The sequence below is a fragment of the Bos taurus genome, chromosome 19 (genome assembly GCF_002263795.3).
Source record: "Bos taurus isolate L1 Dominette 01449 registration number 42190680 breed Hereford chromosome 19, ARS-UCD2.0, whole genome shotgun sequence".
In the NCBI taxonomy this organism is placed as follows: domain Eukaryota; kingdom Metazoa; phylum Chordata; class Mammalia; order Artiodactyla; family Bovidae; genus Bos; species Bos taurus.
In genome coordinates this window covers 21,561,431-21,584,941 of record NC_037346.1, presented here as the reverse complement: position 1 = coordinate 21,584,941, position 23,511 = coordinate 21,561,431, and the positions used below count along the sequence as shown (strand labels likewise).

At 38.9% G+C, this 23,511-nt stretch overlaps 1 protein-coding gene and 1 non-coding gene across 7 annotated transcripts in view; both read right to left on the bottom strand.

The window, feature by feature from the left end:
* Nucleotides 1–5,764: 5,764 nt before the first annotated feature.
* The window catches only part of GOSR1 (golgi SNAP receptor complex member 1), a 37,136-nt gene continuing 19,389 nt past the window's right edge, over nucleotides 5,765–23,511 (bottom strand). For 2 of the 6 annotated variants that reach the window (XM_024979923.2, XM_024979924.2), the window contains exons 7-9: nucleotides 16,554–16,583; nucleotides 10,697–10,779; nucleotides 5,765–8,035 (exon numbers count right to left, since the gene is read on the bottom strand). In XM_024979923.2, coding sequence (XP_024835691.1) covers nucleotides 8,007–8,035; nucleotides 10,697–10,779; nucleotides 16,554–16,583 — 142 coding nt within the window. In that variant the 3' untranslated portion in view covers nucleotides 5,765–8,006. 6 annotated transcript variants of the gene reach the window in all.
* Nucleotides 9,798–9,870, bottom strand: TRNAC-ACA (transfer RNA cysteine (anticodon ACA)). Its single transcript has one exon. It is a non-coding gene; the product is annotated as a tRNA-Cys (tRNA).

The following is a 23,511-nucleotide window of genomic DNA, read 5'->3' as shown; positions in this document are numbered from 1 at the left end:
ACCCAATAAGCAGTTACTTCCCATACATAGAGTTTAAAAACAAGAAGCAAGCATTTCACAGGCAGGCTTGGAAAGGAGGCCATTCCAAAAGAGGAAATTCACAAAGCCCTTGGGACATCAGGTCACTTGGGATGGTGCAAATGTGTGTGTTGCAGAGGTGAAGAAGCAATGGGATGAGGCAGGAAGGAGAAAGGCAGGAGGGGAGGGGAAGATCATGGTGCCACCTAGGTCCCGTTAAGCAGCTCCAGTGAGTCAAGGGTGGTAAGGAGGGAATAGGTGGTTCTGGGACACAGTTGAGTAATCTTCAACTCTGGGGAGATACTGTCAACTTTAACACAAATGCAGTTTGAGCTAGGGTTTCTCAACCTTGGCACCGCTGACATTTTGGGGCCTGATGACTCTTGCTGTCCTTTGCACTGTAAAGTTTTTTCACAGCATCTCTGGCTTCTATCCACCACCAGAAGCATCCACCCTAATCCACCCCAGTCCAGTTATGACAACCAAAGATGTCTCCAGAAGTTGTCAAATATTCCCTGGCGGAGAGGCATATCATTTCCCCACTTAACATATCCTGGGGATCATTCAATATCAGTACATAGCAAGTTACCTTTCTTTTTTAACAGCTGCATAGTATTCCATGATAGAGATTTACATAATTTAATTACCCATCCTCCTTCTGATGGATATTTAGGTTACTTACCATCTTTCTTTTACAGTCAATGCTGTTATCAACATCTTTATATATGTGAAGTGAAGGTGAAAGTCACTCATCATGTCTGACTCTGTGACTTATGGACTGTAGCCCACCGGGCTCCTCTTCCATGGGATTTTCTAGGCAAGAATACTGGAGTGGTAGCCATTTCTTTCTCCAGGGGATCTTCCTGACCCAGGGATTGAACCCAGGTCTCCAGCATTGCAGGCAGATTCTTTACTGTCTGAGCAGCCCACACTATTTCTTGAAAACATTCTGAGCAATTTTGTCCCACTGTTACCTTAGATTTGCTCTCAACAACTGCATCAAGTTGCTAGAGTCCATTTTGCAGGTAAGAAAACTGAACTGAGAGTGGTATAGTGACTTGCCCTTGATCTGAGAGCATCACAGCCAGTGCCAGAATATAGGATTTCTGACTTCAAGCCTTGTTCTTTCCATCATTGCAACTGGTGGCTCTAATGATTCTCAAGGGAGAAGGAAACTCTGGTTAGGCAAAGGGCAGCTGATGGCTATCAGGACTCTGATCTCTTGGGCTTGTTTATATGTAGAAGAAGGCTCCCTCACTAAGAGAACAGGATTTTGTATGTGCGATGTGTGTATGCATGCATGCATGTACACTCCACATGTTAATGTGCTGTAATACATTGGTAAGGATGGAAGCAAGCTGCCAAATATTCTTGAACAGAATGATGAGAGATTAGAACTTGTTTAGGAAGATAAACTAGGCAGCTATGTGCCGAGCGGGCGGAGAGAGGTTAGATGGGAGGCAGGGCACCCTGTCTAGAGGGTGGCCGCTGTGTGCGGTTTGGAAATGAATCACAGGGCCCCAGCTTATGGGAGAGGATTCAGAACTGATTCCAGGGCAAAAACCCCCAAAATGCTGTATTCTCAGACTGTTTATCTTTTTTTGGCAGCATGCAGGATCTTATTATACCAACCAGGGATCAAACCTGGGCCCCCTGCATTGGGAGCATGGAGTCTTAACTACTGGACCACCAGGGAAGTCTGTGTGTTCTTCTTAATGAGGAGAACTGTTTTTTTAAAAAGTGCCACATTTACTAAGAGAGAACTTGTCACTTTGCAGGAAATAATTATGTTTAAACCTTATTTTCTTGGCACTGAGTTAAAAGGAGCTCCCAACCATAGTTGCCTGCTTTCCCTCAAACTGTAAGCAGTTTCACCAGTAAAAGATTCACTGGATGTTTGAGAGAATCTAAAAGAAATATACTGATTAAGAGAAAGTGACTGTTTCCTAAAGAGCTGTATATCTCAAAGGAGGGGAAATGAATAGCACAGATCAGGATCACAAATTAGTAGGCAGTTTTACAAGGATGACGAGAACACTGTTGAGGATCTCTGGGAATCCTCTAAGCAGAAAGTTATGACAGCCTTTCAGCTCCCAATCTTCTTGGCTTTTAAGTGTCTTCAGAGAGTTTGTAATAAAGAGCTCTGCAAGCTCATCAGCTCCTCCAAAGTTGGGAAATCTTAGCCGAGTGGAGCAGAAGGTGTCGGGCTGAAGTGTATTCCTGTTTCAATTCAGTCGGCAAATCTGTCTTCAGGAGGAGGAATACACTTGTTTTTCTCATGGCTCTTGCTTTAGAGAAAATGTCCTTACAGCTAACACCTTTGGTGAGATTCCCTGACCTTTTTTTAAAAAAACTTCTAGGCATCTCTGGTAAGAGGAGTCATGATGGGGGAGAACCTCGGATCCTAAGAAACATTCAGGTTAAGTAGGAGCTGGCAGACTGTTAAAGCCACGCCACCTGAAGGGAAAGACACAACATGGTCTGGGTGGCACTGACCGAGGAACGTCCTGAGGTGCTTTTTCAGGATCAGCTTCAGCTCTCAGTCTCTAGGAAGACTTCTGAGGTTCTAAACTAGAAGAAATGGGCAGGAAGTTTGATTCAAAGACACTAAAAAAAAATTTTTTTTCCCCTACAACTTAGGTGAATTAGTTCTCATGAAGAAATAGTAACTTACAAATGAGAACCCTTTATGAACCACTTGGCCAGTAGTTAGCCTTCCTTGAAAATGAGCCACTGGGCTTTAAATATTTTAAATGCATTGCCTGTAAAATCAGGCAAAATTGGTAGTTCTTCTACAGCTTCTTGATCATGAGTTAAAATATATTTTGCAGAATTATGACAGAACTGCAGCAAGGTTTTGAATCAAAGAGCCCTCAAGATTCAAATCCTTTTTAAACTGTCCACTCTGACTTTGAGCAACTTAGTCCTGTGTGCTACTTTGTTGATCTGTAAAAGGGAGGCCTCCCTCTCTAAGTGGTGTTGGATTTTATGTATGTCTACATAGGTGTACATCCACAGGGCTGGACACATTAGGAAGCCAAAAAAAGGGTCAAAAAACCAAAGAGGTGGCTTTAGAGGCCATGTGAGTGGATGGGGGGGAAATTTGGAGCGGCCCACAAAGGAAAAAGTGTGGTCAGATCAAAGGGATACAGGGGGCTGTGGAGTCACTACCAGTGGGGACAGCGTTTCTTCTTAGGGTGATGTAAATGTCCTAAAGTTACACAGTAGTGCGGACTGCACAACCAACATACTAAAATCCATCAGTACATTTCGAAAGGGTGAATTTTTTGGTATGTGAATTATATCTCAATTTTACTGTTTTTAAAAAGGATGCAGAACACACATCGCAACGTTTGGAGAGGCAATGGGAAATGAGGAATTCTCAATTTCCTGGGGGTAGAGAACCAATTCCTGATCTATAGGATAAAATGTCATTCTTTAGGGAGGGCAAGATCCTGTTTTTCTTGCTAAATTCTACAACTGGACATTTCTGTCATACTTCCTGAAGTTTCACTCTGATAGGAGATTCTCCTTCACTTCTTGGGCTAAATTATTAATGTTCCTCTGATGTTTTTGAATGACAGTTTGATAGCTCCAGTGTCCATATTATTTCACCTTGAGTTTCGGAATGCTGTGAGAAATACTTATTAACACCAAAGATGTCATAATCACTCTCCCAAACTGCCTCAATGGTACTGTTTTGATACAAAGAACCACAGACACACCATTCAGATTTCTAATTTATTATTAAATTACATAACAAAGCTTCTTCTATACAGTCAGAAAATGCACATTTAGATGAGAACAAAAATGAAGTACAAATACAATAAACCTGGTTCCAAGAAGCCATTTTAAAAGCAAAAAATTAAAAAGTGCATTTGGAATAGATTTTTAAAAATCTGTATTGGCATTTTTTTTCATGAGGAAACATCTTCCATCATGGTAAAGTGTGATTGGAATTGATTTCTCTTCCTCTCTAAGAGCTAATAGGATAGGAATAGATGCAAACACTTTGAAATGAAAGTGACACTTTGCAGTGGACACAAAGAAAATAAGAAAGATGCCTCAGGACATGGCTCAGCTGTCTCAGCTTCTTACCCAGTAACATCCTCAGAGTCACTGGTTCCTCATTTTCTTTTGCCCTATAAAACTTATGGGTATGCAGGTTCATAAAGGAGTAGTATTAGTTTATAAAGACCATGATGAAAAGCTGTATTTTTTGGAGACCAGGCTAAACAACTCCTACCCCCAAAGAAGAATGGAACACAATCATTTTAATTCCCAGTAGAATCTATTTCCTCTTTACATTTGCCACAAAATTCAGTGTAACACAAGACATGGCCATTCACCCTCAATAGCTTGCTTCATACTGCAAGTCAGAAAATGCAGTCAGTTTCCAAGAAATCACATCTGGCTAGTGATCAAACATGAGGTATGAGAAAACCAAAAAGGCTAGTCCAGTTCTTTAAAGTCCTTTTCATCAGGCTGAGATCAGTAACAATGAAACAGAAAAATTCATGGTGGGAGTGCAAGGCCGAGGTGCCTCAGTCCCAGAGAGGCCAGAAGTCACTGCATCAAAAGGCTCAGTAAGTACATTTTTCTATTCGGCATCCAACAGGAAAGAACTAAAGTCAGTATTATTTGGTTCCAAGTACCAAAAGGGCCTTCATGCTGACTTCTCTCTCTCATTACCCATCTCCACTCTCAGGATCATACTCCCATGTCTGATATGAGTACTGTGCAAGATATAAAAAGACATTCTTTAGAAAATTTTGGTAAGCAGGAGAAAGGAAGAATAGAGAAGAAAAGCCCTTTTCTAAATTAGAAAAATATGAGTAAGCAATGCTGCCTGTTATAGGGACTCCCTCAGTATCATTAATAGTAACAAGAATATAGAAATACCCAGGACAGATCAACCAAAGTACATGAACATCTGGGCTTGAACTTGAGTAATAGATTCATTAACCATTTTAAACTAAAGTTACTGGCACAGAGTAAAGCAAACTCTCAGAGACGTATACCTTTTGGAATCTCCTGCCCTTTTTGTTGCCATGGTTTCTCATTTCAAGTGAAATGGAAAGTTCTGAGTGATTTAAGATCCCTAAAAGACATGGCTTATATAAGACATGACTGAGAAAGAGTAACTTCCTGTAACAGGCAACATTTGGGATAAGGAATAGAAAACTCCTTGCATCTGGCTCCAATAAGCAAATTACTGTTGGCCCCTGAGCCTAGTAACTGGTTTGTAACAACAGCAAAAAGTTGAGAAAAGTAAGCTGTTAAAAAAAAAGAAAAGAAAAAAGGCTAAATGTGAAATGTGAAAAGAGTTCACATCAGCTACTATGGGATCCAAAGTGAGCCTCTACTGGTCAATGGCACACGTCTGTCCTTGCTCCAGGGCTTCCTTCCACAAAGGACGGAACCGTAAAGGAGAAATGAGCCCTGCGTTTGGCCCTGGGTCACCTCACTATGGGTTACACCACTGGGAGGTTAGTCAGACCTGTCTGACACCAACATCTACACCACACTTTTTCAACTTCCTTAGAAGAACATGTTTATTTTCATAAAGAAAATAATCAACATAATTCTAACACTTCCTTTAAGCATAACCCTAATGGAAAGGCTTGCCAGCTATCAAAGCGCTTGTTCAGCTGCAGCTAGATGAGCGCGGGTCCTATTTTACTCTCATGCCACCATCAGCTTTCGTGAACGCACCAAATAATCAGACCAGTAAAAACACTGGTAGTATAATTAAATAAATAACTTTATTTATGATACCTCAGATTTTATAAATGCTGACTATATAGCAATCAAAGTCCCACAAATTCTAGCTGAGGCACAACCACCGATCAAGACCCTTTGAAAAATCAAAGATAAATAGAGTTAGGGGAGAGCAGTTTTGTTCTCCCAGCAGAGAATTTAATAAATGAACTTACTTCTCTGATCTTTCAAGGTTCACAGTGGGAAAACTTAAATTTTCTTTTAAGGGCATCCCCAATCAACTGACTGATCAATCAACCCATATTTAGAAAAATAAACCCCATAGTTAAAAAAAAATATATCAATTGCTCTTCATCCCCAGAACATAATGAAACTCTAATGCCAGAATGAAAAACCTCTGTTTCTGTACCCAACCAGAGGTCAGTCTACCGATCAGCCTGTAATCAAGTTCATCTGAATGTCACCATGAACACACTGTGATGGAGTGAAGAACTGCATGCTAACATCCTTTTATCTCCTGTGGCGTGGTCTCAAGCCAATACTATAAATACCACAGTACATTTCAGAGGTGAAGAGTAGCTTTCTTTCTTGTAAGAACAGCAGATGTTGGAAGTCTTCGACCTAATTGTGGCAGTTCAATTAGAACCGAAGAAGGCAATGGTGTCCCACTCCAGTACTCTTGCCTGGAAAATCCCATGGACGGAGGAGCCTGGTGGGCTGCAGTCCATGGTGTCGCTAAGAGTCGGGCACCACTGAGCAACTTCACTTTCACTTTTCACTTTCATGCATTGGAGAAGGAAATGGCAACCCACTCCAGTGTTCTTGCCTGGAGAATCCCAGAGACAGAGGAGCCTAGTGGGCTGCTGTCTATGGGGTCGCACAGAGTTGGACACGACTGAAGTGACCTAGCAGCAGCAGCAGCAGTTAGAAAAGTCGTAACATTTATGGGAAATGGTTAAACCTGAAAAGAATTCTGGTGGGTGGTTTAAGATTTTGCCACTGTCCAGGGTGGTAACAGAAGACAGATTCTGATAGTGCAGACAGAGACAGATTCTGATATTTTCTCCTTCAGTAGTAAAGCCCCTCATTCTCTGGATGTTTGGAAAAGATTTGGAATCTTAACAGATTTGGAATGAATAGGTTTTCACAGAACACAGAATTCCTGGTACATAAGACAGGGGTTCTTAAACTTTTGCTCCTACATGTGGAACATTTACAAATGGAATCATCTGGATGGTGGCCCCTCACTGTCTTTTTACATGTGGCTTGTTGAAGAGATCTCAATGAAAATGAAGCATTTTCCTCACTTGGTTGTCAGTGTTAATCATGACATGAGGAGGAAAAGTTCGGGGCACTGACAGACACTGGCCTCTTGCCGTGGTAGAACTGGAATTTTGTTTTCTTGTAGTAATAAATATTACTCAATAGAAGAAATTAACCAAAAGTAAAAAACAATGACTGAGCAAAAATAAGCCTATCATTCTTGATGGTTTTTCCAGGAATACAGTTAACCCGAGTGTGGGCATGATTAAAAGACAAGATAAAGTCTTTTTTGCAGTGCTTGTCTTCTGTTTCAGATAACCTCAACTGTGCTGAAGATGGCCTGTGAAAATCTCAAAGATTCTTTGAAAACTGCCATTTTCTTTGAACACCAAAAAAGTTGGGGACGAAGAATAGAAATTTATAGCACAGATTATCAAGAAATGACTTGGGATTTCTCATCATGAGTGTAAAATAAAAGGAAAAAACTATTTTTATTCACAACTCCATCTGGTGGCTGAAAGGAAAGCAGTCTTTGGATATACAGAAGCCTGGTTTTTTGAAGAGTCCAGCCTCATGACCTGGCTTGTCATCAGCCTTCAACACTATCATCGAAGCATGGAAATTCTGTTTCTGATGGGTTTACTTACCTCTTGGGGAGACAAAACATCTTTTTTTTTAGAAACTAAAAACAGAGGGAAATGTGTGTTAGAAAAGATAGCACAGAAAACCTGTGACTTCCGCTCAACCTGACCACATCAGAGTCCATCACTATCAGTCCTGAATGAATCCTGCTGGTCAGGCTAATTAGCAGGTCAGTCAACTTCTCCTTCCTATTGTTTCTTCTTCTGGATCAGGGTGTGAAAGTGGTGGCTGTCAAGAGTCCCTGGAGATGTCCCATCAATGGAATGCATACAGCAGCAACAGGATGGTACAGACGCCAATAACACCACCCAGGATGAGGGAGTCTCGCCGCTTCCTAAGGTTGATTCGCTGGATGAGGCTGTTCACAGCAGGAAAACGATCTTTGGGGAATCTTTATTAAGGTCATATGTCGAAGAAGCCTCTTTAATGAAAAGTCACAGGAATCACAAAAAACAGAGATCAGTGGAGTCCAGAAAGACAAATGATGAGAAGAAACAGAGGGGAAGAAAATCACACTGAGGGAGCTGCAGCAAACACCAATGCCTTACTGCTCAAAGTCCCAAGCAAATTTGAGTCCCCTGGTACACTTGCAGGACATGAGTAGGAATAACAAAAAGGAAAACATTAAGAGAGAGGAGGAGGCAGCAGTGATGACTGCTGCCATGTGCCGACGGAGTACTGTCCGGGTGGAGCCAGTGTGGCCAGGAATGAAGGAATGCTGCAGGGCAGGGAGGAGGAGGCACAGCCAGCCACCACCACCATCCTGCATTTCCTTCTCTTCCTCTCTCTCTCTCTTAAATTCCTTTCCTCAGGAGACTGGGAAGTTCTTCCAGAAGGGTTTTGAGGAGTACACGATCTCCCCACAGGGTGATAAGCCCCCCTGGATTCAGACAATTGGTGGGAACAAACTCTAAGGGTCTGTATAATCAAACACTGGTTAATTATTTAAAAATTTTAAATTCACTTAGCAGGAGTGGGCAGGAATAGGATCAGAAGGTGGGTTAAACTGCTCTGACTGCCCTTTGTGGGGAACACAACAAAAGGAGAGGGAGCTTTCAGTTCAGGAGTCTTGCGGCAGTCACAACCGTACTGGGCTCGGTACTGTATCTCACTTGGTAGGATGTCGTCATCAAAGCACACGCCTGTGTGTCCTGTACTGTTTTCACTTCCAGCAGTGGTTTCTGACTACAAAAACTTCCATGGTGTCAGGTACAAATCTCATATAAAGCAGGTACTTAATCTTTTCTGGCTTGGTACAAGCGTCAGCACTGCCCTTAGAGGAAGTAAGAGAACCTCTGACATCAGGAAACCCTGTCTGTAGTGAACACATTTCTACCTAGTTTGTCTTTTAGGGGACTCTCCCTGATCCTTCTCTAATCATCTAGTTCGGTTCATGTAACTGGGTGGGGCTGATGCTGTCCTCTGCCATCAGGTGTGCATACCCACTCAGGGTGGGCAGGAGAGAACAGTCCCTCCCCTTGGCCAGTGGCTGGGTTCGGCAGCGACTCAAGTGAGGCAACATAGTCCTCTTTGGACAGGTGCCAGAGCTGCTAGAAATTTCATAATTTTTGATCTGGCAGGAGGTGACCCTGGTAGCCATCTCTTATCAGCACGAGGAAAAAATGTGTCTGAGAATAAGGCCATCACGTAAGTAAACAGAAATGAGAGATGGAGGAGGGGAACAGAGAACGGAAAGGCAGATTCTTGATAATAAAATCTGAGCCTCTGCATCCAAGCCATCCATTAAGCCAAATTCTACTCCTGAATTTTACAGACATATGAACAAGTTAATTCCCTCCTTTTCCTCGTTAGGTCAGTGTAAATTAGGTTTCTATTAGTATCTTTCTATGGAGTCCTAACTAATCAAACCCATTTTATTTTTTTAAAACATATTTTTGGAAATAATTCTAACTTATTGTACTGATAAAATGAGATAATGTATATCAGAGTACTCTACTAACTGCAAAGCCCTATATAAAACAGAAATGATTTTAGATGTATGGTTTTATACTTAGGGTGACAAGTGAGTGAAGTCGCTCAGTCGTGTCCGACTCTTTGCAACCCCATGGATTGCAGCCTACCACGCTCCTCCATCCATGGGATTTTCCAGGCAAGAGTACTAGAATGGGTTGCCATTTCCTTCTCCAGAGGATCTTCCTGACCCAGGGATCGAACCTAGGTCTTCTGCATTGTAGGCAGACGCTTTACCGTCTGAGCCACCAGGGAAGCACAAAGCAAGAACAAGATTCACCAAAAACTGGAAAATATCAACACACTTCAGGATATTCTTTTCCTTAGGCCAATAAGGGATCAAACTAAAAGTGACCTCAAATTATCTAGGTCAGAAGATACTCAACTTTTAAAATTATAGGTCCTTTCCCTACTAGTAATTGGGGAAGGAAACTTTTTTCTCTAAAAGGCTTGATTCCTCCAAGGAAACAGAATGTTTTTGGTCTTAGCAGTTTCCTTGCTGGATTTCTCAGAGTATGACTAGTACTAATTTAAACTGGGAAACTGAAGAACTAAAAAAGGTAGAGGTCACAACAAACAAACAGCAAATCTATACGAGAGTTCAGCTTGTGCAAAATGAAAATACGGTGATCAGCAGTGATCAGCACTTACATGTATGGCTGTCTACTTCCCTCCCTTTCTAAGCATATGCCACTGACTTATTCTCCAAAATGAAAAAAGAAAGAAGAAAAAGCACAAAATTTATGACCTCTGTGTAAAAACAGCATACACTGTAGACTTCTAACATGGATTCAAGAGCTTTTAAGATGCAAAATAGTTCTGTGAATAACTTGGAAATTATATTTATCATTTTTTTCGAGATCTACTAGTATGAAACTTCTGGTGTGCTGTCTTTTAGAAATGGCACTAAACAGTATGAACTTCCACAAAGTACAAGCACAGGGCACGTCCATAATACAGAATTACGGACGACTTCTACTCTCACTGCCGACGGCAATCTGCCCAGGGGAGGGAGAGAGTGGCGAAGCACACAGAGATTTTCCCCCTAAAAACACAGATTTCAAACTGTCAAAAAGGATACTAGCCAAAGTGTTCATTTTACTCTGAATTGATTTCAACATTCCTCTCTGTGAAGTCATATTTTCTTTTGTTGCCATAGCAATGCTGCAAGGGAGAAAAAGAGAAGCTCATCAATTGACGTTTAAGACAATCGTGCATGGATTCATCGTACACATAAAAATGAACAGAAAACCAAGGTGAATGACACCAGCTTTGAAAAGCACATGGGAAGGAACATGAAAAAAAAAATCATTTCCCAAGTCATCTTCCCATTGTTCTTTTTCTGAATGATCACTTTATCCCCAATGTTATCTTCCGATATTTTTTTGGACAAAGCAGTGAACCATTTCCCGTGTTTTTTTTTTTTTTAATTCAAAGTAACAAATGAAATAAGACAACTGACGAATCACACATTACAAAAGCTTCTTAAAATGGTTTTAAAAGGGGCCAGCTACCAAAACATCTTTAATTAGGAAAAACTCTTTGAAAGTGAAGTGGGGAATTACAATTATAAAAATAGAACCAAATGTGTAATACATCACAAAATATTTATATACAACCAGCCCTTAATTTATGAAAAGATTATATTCCAAAATTCTATTGGAGAACCAACTAGACAGTGTATTAAAAAGCAGAAATATCACCTTGCTGACAAAGGTCCATACAGTCAAAGCTATGGTTTTGCAGTAGCCATGTACGGATTTGAGAGATGGACCATAAAGAAGGCTACGTGCCAAAGAACTGATGTTTTCGAAGTGTGCTGGAGAAGACTCTTAAAAGTCTCATGAAGTGCAAAAACATCAATTTAGTTAATCCTAAAGGAAATCAACCCTGAATATTAATTGGAAGGACAAATGAAACTCCAATATTTTGGCCACCTGATGTGAGAAGCCAACTCACTGGAAAAGACCCCAATGCAGGGAAAGCTTGAAGACAAAAGGAGAAGAGGCTAACAGAGGATGAGATGGTTGGATGGCATCACTGATGCAATGAACATGAATTTGGGCAAACTCCAGGAGATAGTGAGGGCCAGGGAGGCCTGGCATGCTGCAGTCCATGGGTTCATGAAGAGTCAGACACAACTTAGCAACTGAACAACAACAGGAACTACACTTCAAAAAAATATACATTGAAAGATAAAAGGAACCAGGAGAAATGCATGTTGTTGTTCCACCATTCAGTAATTGGCTACAGTAGGACAGCTCCCTAGACTATCATGTATTTCCACCACCCAGTTCTTATCCTTGGTCAAGGAAAGGAACCCCACTTGCAGTGTCTGTAACTAGCATTCTACAAGCAACCCCCCTTCCCTTTTTAGGGGTTAACACTTACCCATATGACCCTCTCACAACTTACTGTTTTAAGTCATGGACAAGTTAGGTGATGGCACAAACTAACTTGCTATGATTAATATCATTCCACTTTTTCTAAACACATGACTATACATGTGTCTGCCTTTTTAAATGAATACATTAATATTTTTAAAATCATTTTACACAGATATGAAGAGCTACAGAGAGAAAAATACGGAAGCACACCAAATTATTAACCAATGTAGTAGTTGTATTTTAGGTGAATTCTTTTTCTTCCCTGCTTTATTTAGGTATATTTGACAAACATAAATTGCATTTAGGTATATTTGACAAATATAAATTGCATACATTTTTTAAAAGAAGATCAATAAGGAGGAGAGAAGAAAATGATAAATGTAAGAAAATTTCTCAGATCTAAAGATAAGTTTTCAGATTGTAAGAGCCCATCAAACAGACTAAAAATGATGCATGTCAACCTCATCATGGTGAGATTAAACACAAACATAGGGGAAAAAGGGATGATCCTAAAAGATTCCAGAGGGAAAAAACATTTACGAAAAGTGAAAGTGAAAGTTGCTCAGTCGTGTCTGACTCTTGGTGACCCCATGAACTTAAACCGTCCATGGAATTTTCCAGGCCAGAATACTGGAGTGGGTATCCTTTCCCTTCTCCAGGGGATTTTCCCAACCCAGGGATTGAGCTCAGGTCTCCCGAATTGCAGGTGGATTCTTTACCAGCTGAGCCACAAAGGGAAGCCCATCATTTACGAAGGACATAAAATTTTAATTGGGACTGGACTTAAAGAGCAGTACTGGAAACAATGCCTTAAAAAATGTGAAAATTATTTTCAACCCACAATTCTGATTTTTACCTAAACAATGAATCAAGAATATGGGTAGAATAGGGACTTCCCTGGGGCCCGGTGGATGGGAATCCGCCTGCCAATGCAGGAGACATGGGTTTGATCCCTCGTCCAGGAGGATTCCACATGTGGAGGAAGTAAGCTTATGTGCCACAACCACTGAGTCCACGCTCCAGGGCCTGCTAGGTGCAACTACTGAGCCTGTGTGCCTAGCAGCTGTGCTCTGCAACAAGAGAAGCTGCCACAACGAGAAGCCCACGCGCTGCAATGAGGAGTAGCCCTCGTCCACCACCACTAGAGAAAGCCCGTGCAAAGCAGCAAAGACCTAGTGCAGCCAAAAATAAAATAAATAAAATTGAAAAAACAAAAAAAGAATATAGGTAGAATAGAAACTTTTTTGAGATGTGTAAAGTCCAAATGATTTACTTCTTATTCTTCCTGAGGAAGCTACTAAAGAACATGGTCCAACATAATGAGGGGATAAACTAAGAAAGTAGCAGACAGTAAATCCTAGAAACAAGTGATTGCATTTAAGGAGGTCATTGTAGGATAATGGTAAAAAGACATCCCAGGACCGGACAGTGAATGCACCAGGTCTAAAGCACAACCAGTCAAGATTCGAGCAGAAAGAGGCAGGCAGTGTCAATTTTATAACACATTAAATTTTATTTTTTTAATTAATTGATTTTAATTGGAGGATAATCACTTTACAATATAGTGATGTTTTTTGCCATACATCAATGTGAATTGGCCACAGGCACATACGTGCCCCCACCATCCTGAACCTCCCTCTGCACACTATCCCTCTGAGTTATCCCAGAGCACCGGCTTGGGTTCCCTGCTCCATGCATCGAACTTGCACTGGTCATCTATTTTACATATGGTAATATACGTTTCAATGCTATTCTCTCAAATCATCCCACCCTCGCCTTCACATTGAATTTTAGATCCAAGAAGATCATAAGAAGAGTGAAACTAACAACATCCTTTGTATCACTAGTTCTTATTCCTAATTTTTCAGGTTAAGTGTCTATCTATGGTAGAATATGATACATTTAAAATGTAGTTGTTTTATAGTAAATTTACTTTACCAGATATTTAAAAATAGGTACTATAGCCTTGAAAAAAGTAACAATTCAAACCTGGGCTGAGCAACAATCTTTGAATCATATATCTCTCTGTTTTCTTAAACTGGGACTATCACTATCTCCTATGCACTCTGACTCAGAAGTAGAGAAAATTAAAAAATAATTTCCGCAAAGCACTTTGTATTCCTTGGAGAACAGATATTATCATCATACATTATGTTATTATCTTGTTGAATATGCATGATTTCCAGTAGCACACAAAGTATATCTAGATATCCTTTCCTATCTCATTCCACCATCTGGAATCAAGTGGAGTGAGATCTAGGCTGTTGTTATTTCAAGGGTCAAATATGCAGGGACAAAACAAATTCCAAATAACATGTAATGCTTTTAAAATGATAAAAATCATTGATGTTTACTGGAATTTCAACATTCTCACCTATCCTGTGAACTAAACTCGGACTTTTTTTTTTAACAATTGTTGTTTAGTCGTCCAGTTGTATCCGACTCTTCCGTGACCTCATGGACTATAGCCCACCAGGCTCCTCTGTCCATGGGATTTTCCTGGCAAGAATACTGGAGTGGGTTGCCATTTCCTTCTCCAGGGGATCTTCCAGACTCAAGGATCCAACCCACATCTCCTGCTTGGCAGGTGGATTCTTTACCAATGAGACACCTAGGAAGCCATTTTTTCAACATCAGATAATACTAATTATACATTTAAAGCTTAAGAATAAACTTATAAATATTAGGTCTTTTCAACAAATTGATGCCAGTTTATATTCAGTTGTGTACACTGTTTTAAACTTTAGCTCCAAAAGGAAAAGGTAAAACTTTATAGGTAGAATTATGGGGAAACTTTAAGAAAAGAATCCCTGATAAAATGTGACCCAACTTTATGCTCTGATGAAAGCAAAGGAGCCACAAGGGACATATTTCAGTCAACAATTAAGCAATTTTGTGAAAACTGTGGAGGGATAGAAGACTGAGTACATGAAATTCAAACAAAATTCCAAGATATGATAAATTCATCTTATTATAAAATTATAATTTATGATTTTCAATTATAGGAACATACTATAATCCACTGAATACAATAAGAATCCATGAGCTCATTTCAACATAAAAATTTCAGGATATGAACACTGAAACTGAAATATTCAGAGGTAAAGAGGCATCATGCGTGAACTTATTTACAAGTAGTTCAGAAAAAAAAAAGTGAAAAAGCAAATGTGGCAAAATGATAACATTTTGAGAATCTAAGGTAAAAGGTATGTGGAAACTCTTAGTACCACTGGAACTTTTCTGAAACCTGAAATACCAAAATAAACAGTTAAAAAAAATTAATAATAGAGCTGCCATTTAAATTAACTTAGTAGCAGCCAGGGGATCTTCTCGATTCAAGGATTTTACTTATATTATCTTTTTAGTCATATTATCTTTAATTTTCACAACAATCTTTTAGGGTAGGTATTATCATCAATTCATTTAAGCACATAAGAACATGAAGATTCCAAGAAACTTGTTTAAGAACAGAGATCTAATTAAGTAGCACAGTCAGGTTTCAAACCAAATCATACTTCAAAGCTCATCCTCTTTCAATAAGGCAGGAAATGTAGTAGTGGTTTAGACAGAGCTCTTGCTCTGAATCCTCAATACTATTTTTAGTAATGTGATTATGGGCAAATTACTTACCTTAACTTCTCTTTTGTTTTGAAGATAGTATCTAGTGATTAGTGCCTATCTCATGAGTTACTGAGGAGATTAAACAACATACAGCATGTACAACCCTTGAACACAATGCATGCTAAGTGGCTTCAGTCGGGTCCAACTCTTTGCAACCCTACGGACTGCAGCCCTCCAGGCTCCTCTGTCCATGGGATCCTCCAGCAAGAAAACTGGAGTGGGCTGCCATGCCCTCCTCCAAGGGGTTTTCCCAACCCAGGGATCGAACCCACGTCTCTTACGTCTCCTGCACTGGCAGGCAGGATCTTCACCACCTGGGGAGCCCTGAACACAATACCAAAGTCTATGATAAGAATACAAATGTTTGTTGTTTCCATGTATTTCATGCTGCCTTTCCTGAAAAAGTGCTTTAGACAATGCTTAATTTTGAAGAGTTGAGACCATTACTAGTTAACTTTTTTTTTACTGTCTTAAAATAGGTATTTAAAAATTTATCAAACCTAGAGAATTAGGCAGTTAAAACCAACAAATTTCCCTTACCTTAAACAAGAAGTTACTTCACTGTTATTACAGATAATACTAATTACTGCAGACTTTCTATAACTGCTATGACAGAAACCAAGTCTACATAAATGTTACATGTAAGACACTTAACAAATCACATGTTCAAGACTGTTTTCCATTAAAAAGTAAGAATAAAAAGACAGAGGCTGTAGGAAAATTAACCTAGGTGAAACACCCTAATGCCAATAGTTTCGAAAAAAATGTTTTAGGCTTCAAGTATTTTATAAGGGGAAGTCATAGTAAAAATACATTACCATATAATAAAATTCCCATCTTTAAGGAAGATTAACTGACTTTAGTTATAGGATTAACTTCATCTGTTCATTAATGTGCAAACAATAAACAAAAAACCCCCATTTTTCCTACCTTATTGTCTCTTCTATTAGACGGTCTGAGCTGCAAATAAAAAGAAAATTCAAATTCTGGAATTATTAAAAGCACATTTAAAACCTGCACTTAATTTTTCTATATTTTACAGGTAGATTATTTTTCCAGTCATTTATGTGAAAAACACCCAGACTTTTGAAAGCAGCTAGAGAAAATTCTGGACTCTGAAATTAGTTAACCCACATATATAGTTTTCATCTTAATTTGTTGGCTTAAATCTATTTCTTCCACAGAGATACTTAATGATTAAAGTCAGAACAGTTTTAATGAGAGTACAAAAAAATAAAACTACTTCTTTAATCTAGATAGCTCCAAGTTGTCACCACTGTCTATCCAAAACTTCAGAATTACAGCCAAATTGTTGAGACAGGATAGGCAATATAGTTTCAATGTCTATAAGCAGTAATTATTTACATCTTAAAATTTCTTCCTTTTTTGAAAAACAAAATCAAATCTCAGCTTGCCACACTTTAGAATTCAAGAATCTGAATAACGATGCCAATGCACTGTTGATCAGTGAAACATTTCCACTTATGCATCAAATACTGGAAAGAAAGACACCTCCAAAAAACCCATTTTAGGGAGGAATGCACAGGTAGCTAAGCTTGGTAAAAGGGGAGCTTTACAGCAGAAACAAACTCCCAGACATATGTATCCATTTACCATAAAGACAGCACAATCTAGTAAAAACAATGTAAAATTACTCTCCTTTGGGGATACATAATATATAATCAAGTGGAATCATCCTTCGTAAACAAATACTTCATAACAGCCCAGAGGTATTCCAAAGAGGCACCTACTGTCTGTGATTAAGCAACAAGTATCTGTTTCTTTCAAGAAACCAATTTAAACTAGCTGAAAACAATGAGCTAAATTTTGTCATCAATTACTGTACCAAGGAATCACTAAAGCCACACTTAGATAGTAATTCTGCTTAAAAGGTAATTCATTTCCCTCAATATACAAAACTGCAAATGATACAAATTTCAAGCACATATTTTAAAGCAGTTTAACAAAATGTAAGAACTTGGCAAAACCATTTAGGTTAGTAACTAATAAGAATCTTTTAAAACAGGAGGTGAATAAAAGAATAAACAAGTAAATGAATAAGCAAGCAAGAAAACAAACAAGCAAGTATGTAATAAATAAAATGTAAAAACTGATCCCTTTGTAAACTGTAAAAAAAAATCTGATGAAGTTGTCACCAACCAATGAGACAGTTTACATCAAGCACTGTGGTGATTTCAGTCTTCCGCCTACTTACAGTTAACCAGAGGGACCCTATGTCTTCTTTACTTTTATATAAATATCTTCTAAGACATGTGAACGATACTATTAGCTACAGTAGGACACAAAAAGCTAAGTGCTAACAGAGTTTTATATTACAGATAACATTTGGAAAATACCGAAAAAACAAAGATGAATGTAGAAATCATTTGCAACCACTCTTCCATTAACACTGATATTATGGCACATTTGTTTCTTGTCTGGGTAGCCCAAGGAACATCTTTTTTTGTTGTTTTTGTCTTCCCTTCTTTCTTTTTTTTGGTCACTATGCAGTGTGTGGGATCTTAGTTCCCTACAGGAGATTGAACCTGCATCCCCTGTATTGGAAAGCAGACTCTCAACCACTGGACAGTTAGGGAAGTCCCAGGAATACCTTTACTTGCATTTTTCATGGTTTATTTAGCACAGAAATTTTGTTTTATGATCACATGATGTTACCTAGAACATCAACATTCTAGGAATCAACGAACTAAGATGGACTGGAATGGGTGAATTTAACTCAGATGACCATTATATCTACTACTGTGGGCAAGAATCCCTTGGAAGAAATGGAGTAGCCATCATAGTCAACAGAAGAGTCCAAAATGCAGTACTTGGATGCAATCTCAAAAACGACAGAATGATCTCTGTTCATTTCCAAGGCAAACCATTCAATATCACAGTAATCCAAGTCTATGCCCTGACCAGTAACGCTGAAGAAGCTTAAGTTGAATGGTTCTATGAACATCTACAAGACCTTCTAGAACTCTCACCCCGAAAAGGTGTAGGGGACTGGAATGCAAAAGTTTGGCCTTGGAGTACAGAATGAAGCAGGGCAAAGGCTAATAGAGTTCTGCCAAGAGAACACACTGGTCATAGCAAACACCCTCTTCCAACAACACAAGAGAAGATTCTACACATGGACATCACCAGATGATCAACACCAAAATCAGATTGATTATATTCTTTGCAACCAAAGATGGAGAAGCTCTATACAATCAGCAAAAACAAAACTGGGAGCTGACTGTGGCTCAGATCATGAACTCCTTATTGCCAAATTCAGACTTAAATTGAAGAAAGTGGGGGAAACCACTAGACCATTCAGGTATGACATAAATCAAATCCCTTATGACTATATAGTGGAAGTGAGAAATAGATTAAAAGGACTAGATCTGATAGAGTGCCTGATGAACTATGGATGGGAGTTCATGACATTGTACAGGAGACAGGAATCAAGACCATCCCCAAGAAAAAGAAGTGCAAAAAAGCAAAATGGCTGTCTGGGGAGGCCTTACAAATAGCTGTGAAAAGAAGAGAAGCGAAAAGCAAAGGAGAAAAGGAAAGATATATCCATTTTAATGCAGAGTTTCAAAGAAGAGCAAGGAGAGATAAGAAAGCCTTCCTCAGTGATCAATGCAAAGAATAGAGGAAAACGATAGAATGGGAAAGACTAGAGATCTCTTCAGGGAAATTAGAGACACCAAGGGAACATTTCATGCAAAGATGGGCTCAATAAAGGACAGAAATGGTATGGACCTAACAGAAGCAGAAGATATTAAAAAGAGGTGGCAAGAATACACAGGAGAACTGTAAAAAAAGATCTTCATGATCCAGATAATTACAATGGTGTGATCACTCACACTCACCTAGGGCCAGACATCCTGGAATGTGAAGTCAAGTGGGCCTTAGGAAGCATCACTAAGAACAGAGCTAGTGGAGGTGATGGAATTCCAGTTGAGCTATTTCAAATCCTAAAAGATGATGCTGTGAAAGCACTGCACTCAATATGCCAGCAAATTTGGAAAACTCAGCAGTGGCCACAGAGCTGGAAAAGGTCAGTTTTCATTCCAATCCCAAAGAAAGGCAATGCCAAAGAATGCTCAAACCATCACACAATTGCACCCATCTCACATGCTAGCAAAGTAATACTCAAAATTCTCCAAGCCAGGCTTCAACAGTACGTGAACTGTGAACTTCCAGATGTTCAAGCTGTATTTAAAAAAGGCAGAGGAACCAGAGATCAAATTGCCAACATCTGTTGGATCACTGAAAAAGCAAGAGAATTCCAGAGAAACATCTACTTCTGCTTTATTGACTATGCCAAAGCCTTTGATTGTGTGGATCACCACAAACTGTGGAAAATTCTGAAAGAGATGGAACTACCAGACCACGTAACCTGCCTCCTGAAAAACCTGTATGCAGGTCAAGAAGCAACAGTTAGAACTGGACATGAACAACAGACTGGTTCCAAATTGGGAAAGGAGTACATCAAGGCTGTATATTGTCAACCTGCTAATTTAACTTATATGCAGAGTACATCATGAGAAATGCTGGGCTGGAGGAAGCACAAGCTGGAATCAAGATTGCCGGGAGAAATATCAATAACCTCACATATGCAGATGACACCACCCTTATGGCAGAAAGTGAAGAGGAACTAAAGAGTCTCTTGATGAAAGTGAAAGAGGAGAGTGAAAAAGTTGGCTTAAAACTCAACATTCAGAAAGCTAAGATCATGGCATCTGGTCCCATCACTTCATGGGAAATAGATGGGGAAACAGTGACAACTTTATTTTTTGGGACTCCAGAATCACTGCAGATGGTGACTTCAGCCATTAAATTAAAAGATGCTTGCTCCTTGGAAGAAAAGTTATGACCAACCTAGACAGTATATTAAAAAGCATAGACATTACTTTGCCAACAAAGGTCCATGTAGTCAGAGCTATGGTTTTTCCAGTGGTCATGTATGGATGTGAGAGTTGGACTATAAAGAAAGCTGAGCGCTGAAGAATTGATGCTTTTGAACTGTGGTGTTGGAGAAGACTCTTTAGAGTCCCTTGGACTGCAAGGAGATCCAACCAGTCCATCCTAAAGGAAATTGTCTTGAAAATTCATTGGAAGGACTGACGCTGAAGCTGAAACTCCAATACTTTGGCCACCTGATGTGAAGAACTGACTCACTGGAAAAGACCCTGATGTTGGGAAAGATTGAAGGCAGGAGGAGAAGGGGACAACAGAGGATGAGATGGTTGGATGGCATCACGGACTCAATAGACCGGAGTTTGAGTAAACTCCGGGAGTTGGTGATAGACAGGGAGACCAGGTGTGCTGTAGTCCATGGGGTCGCAAAGAGTTGGACATGACTGAGTGACTGAACTGAACTGAAACTATTGAGTTTTAAGAGTTCTTTGTGTGTTTTGGATACAGTCCTTTATCAGATATGTTTTACAAGTATGTTCTTCCAGTCCACTTCATCATCTTGACAGCATCTTTGGAAGAGCAGAGGTTTTTCATTTTAATGAATTCAATCTTAACATTTTTGTTCATGATATTTTTGTCATTACATCTAAAAATACATTGCCAAACCCAATGTTACCTAGAATTTCTCCTGTGTTGTAAAACTTCTAGTAGTTTTGTACTTTATATTTAGATCTATGATCTGTTATGAGTTATTCTGGGGAAAGGTATAAGGTCAGTGTCTATATTCATTTTTTTGCATGTTAATGTCCGGTTGTTCCCACACCACTTATTCAAAAGACTGTCTCTTCTCCATAGAACTGCCTCTACTCTACACAAATATAGTCAAAGAGTATTTGACTATATTTGTGTGTCTGTTTCTGGCCTTTCTCTTCTGTTCCACTGATCTGTCTGTCTGTTCTTTCACCAATACCACACTGTCTTCATTACAAACAATATACACAGGAAGTCAAGTTTAATGGGGAGATAGTTTTTGCTTCTTTTCTCCCCTCAAAGTATTTTAACAAATATTTTGGTGTAAAAAAAATTTTTTTTAATGTCAACAAATTTGTTTACAGCAGAAACAGAAAGACTAAGAGAAAACGTGAGGAATCACAGTTTCCATTTGTTGTTCTTTCGATAAATGGTATAAAAGGATTGAAATCATAAAAACCTGAGTCATAAAGAATATGAAATATTAAGGAAGCATTTTATAATTTGTTTCTGAAATCTCTAGAAAAACCTTGTATACCAATACAAAATAATCTATTATGTAACTTAACAACTCCCCTCAAGTTCATCAGCTCATACTCCACTCAACTTCATCCTGCCTCAGTTTCTTTCTTTATAGAATGAGCACACATAAACTTTTTCACAAGAATGCTGAAAGGAATATATGTAAAGTATATCCTACATAGGACTTCCCTGGTGGCTCAGATGGTAAAGCGTCTGCCTACACTGCAGGAGACCCGGGTTCAAGACCTAGGTGGGGAAGATCCTCTGGAGAAGGAAATGGCAACTCACTCCAGCACTCTTGCCTGGAAAATCCCACGGACTGAGGAGCCTGGTAGGCTACAGTCCATGGGGTCATAAAGAGTCGGACACAACTGAGCGACTTCACTTCACATATCCTACATAAAATCACCTGAGAAACAAAAATGGAAAACACCTTTTAATAGCCAATCTTACTGCTATTTTTTATAACCCTAAATACATCATTTAAGCTGTGTGACCCTAAATTAATGTACTTTTCCCCCTGTAAAATGGACAGTGGGAAGGGTTTTCTTTGAATTACTAATGAACGCAAAAGTAAAAATTTTCATATAAAATTTATGACCATGTGTTCCGAAATAAAGAATATTAATTTACAACTGATAAACTCTTTTCAGCATCAAATAATCCCTAAAGTAAACAACTGCATTTCTGTTTAACTTATTTTGGGGTTGATGAATATAAAAATGTTAATGCAAGCTCATCTTTATTTTTGTGCTACTTGAGTATCCTATTCCTTACTTTGTACCCAAAGAATATATTAATATACTTTCAGATATAATGCAAAATTCTTTTGTGGTGGTCTTTATCAAATACAAAAAGAACTACCAAAGCTATAAGTAACTATAAGCTACTCTAGGAAAGACTGCCCCCTTGTGCCAATCAGTAATATTTAACATTCTAAGAAAAAAACACTAAAAACTTTCTGACACTAGAAGTAGCCAGAGTTGTACTAAAATGGTCTTGATCTTCCCATGTTCTGATTTCAACAGCTCATATTTAAAGTGGTGATCTTCAAAGAAAAGTAAATTGAATAGTACATTAAGCTCATATGGACATGACTTATTTATGACATTCAGCAACAAAAGCATAATTCATATCATTTAACTATCATGGTTATTAGCTATTCAAGTGTTTAGAGGCCGAATTCAGAGAGTTTAAGTAATTTTCTGATCCTTAAGTTCTATAATAAAATACAAAGAAAATAATTAAAGAAACCAGTATATTTCAGAAGAAAACTAGATGAAGCAGGAATAGAGTATGGTGGCTTATTTTAAAATAAAAATATATATTTCATTTTTATATATATGTGTACGTGTGTGTGTGTACATACATATACACACAGTTCATCCAAGTTTTTAGGTATTTTGAGTTCTTAGAAAAGATATTTTCTTTGAATTTGATGTATGGCTAATTACCCTTTATAAAGCTTCTTGACATATATAAGTAGTATAAGGCCATGCAAATATAAGTCAGTATCTATATTATTATTAACCTACAGTAGTAGACAAAGTATTAGAGCAATAGACTTGCTAAAGGAAACAAGCATTAAGGTAACAAAAGACATATTACAGTTACCGCTTCCCTGGTGGCTCAGAGGGTAAAGCGTCTGCCTGCAATGTGGGAGACCCTGGTTCGATCCCTGGGTTGGGAAGATCCCCAGGAG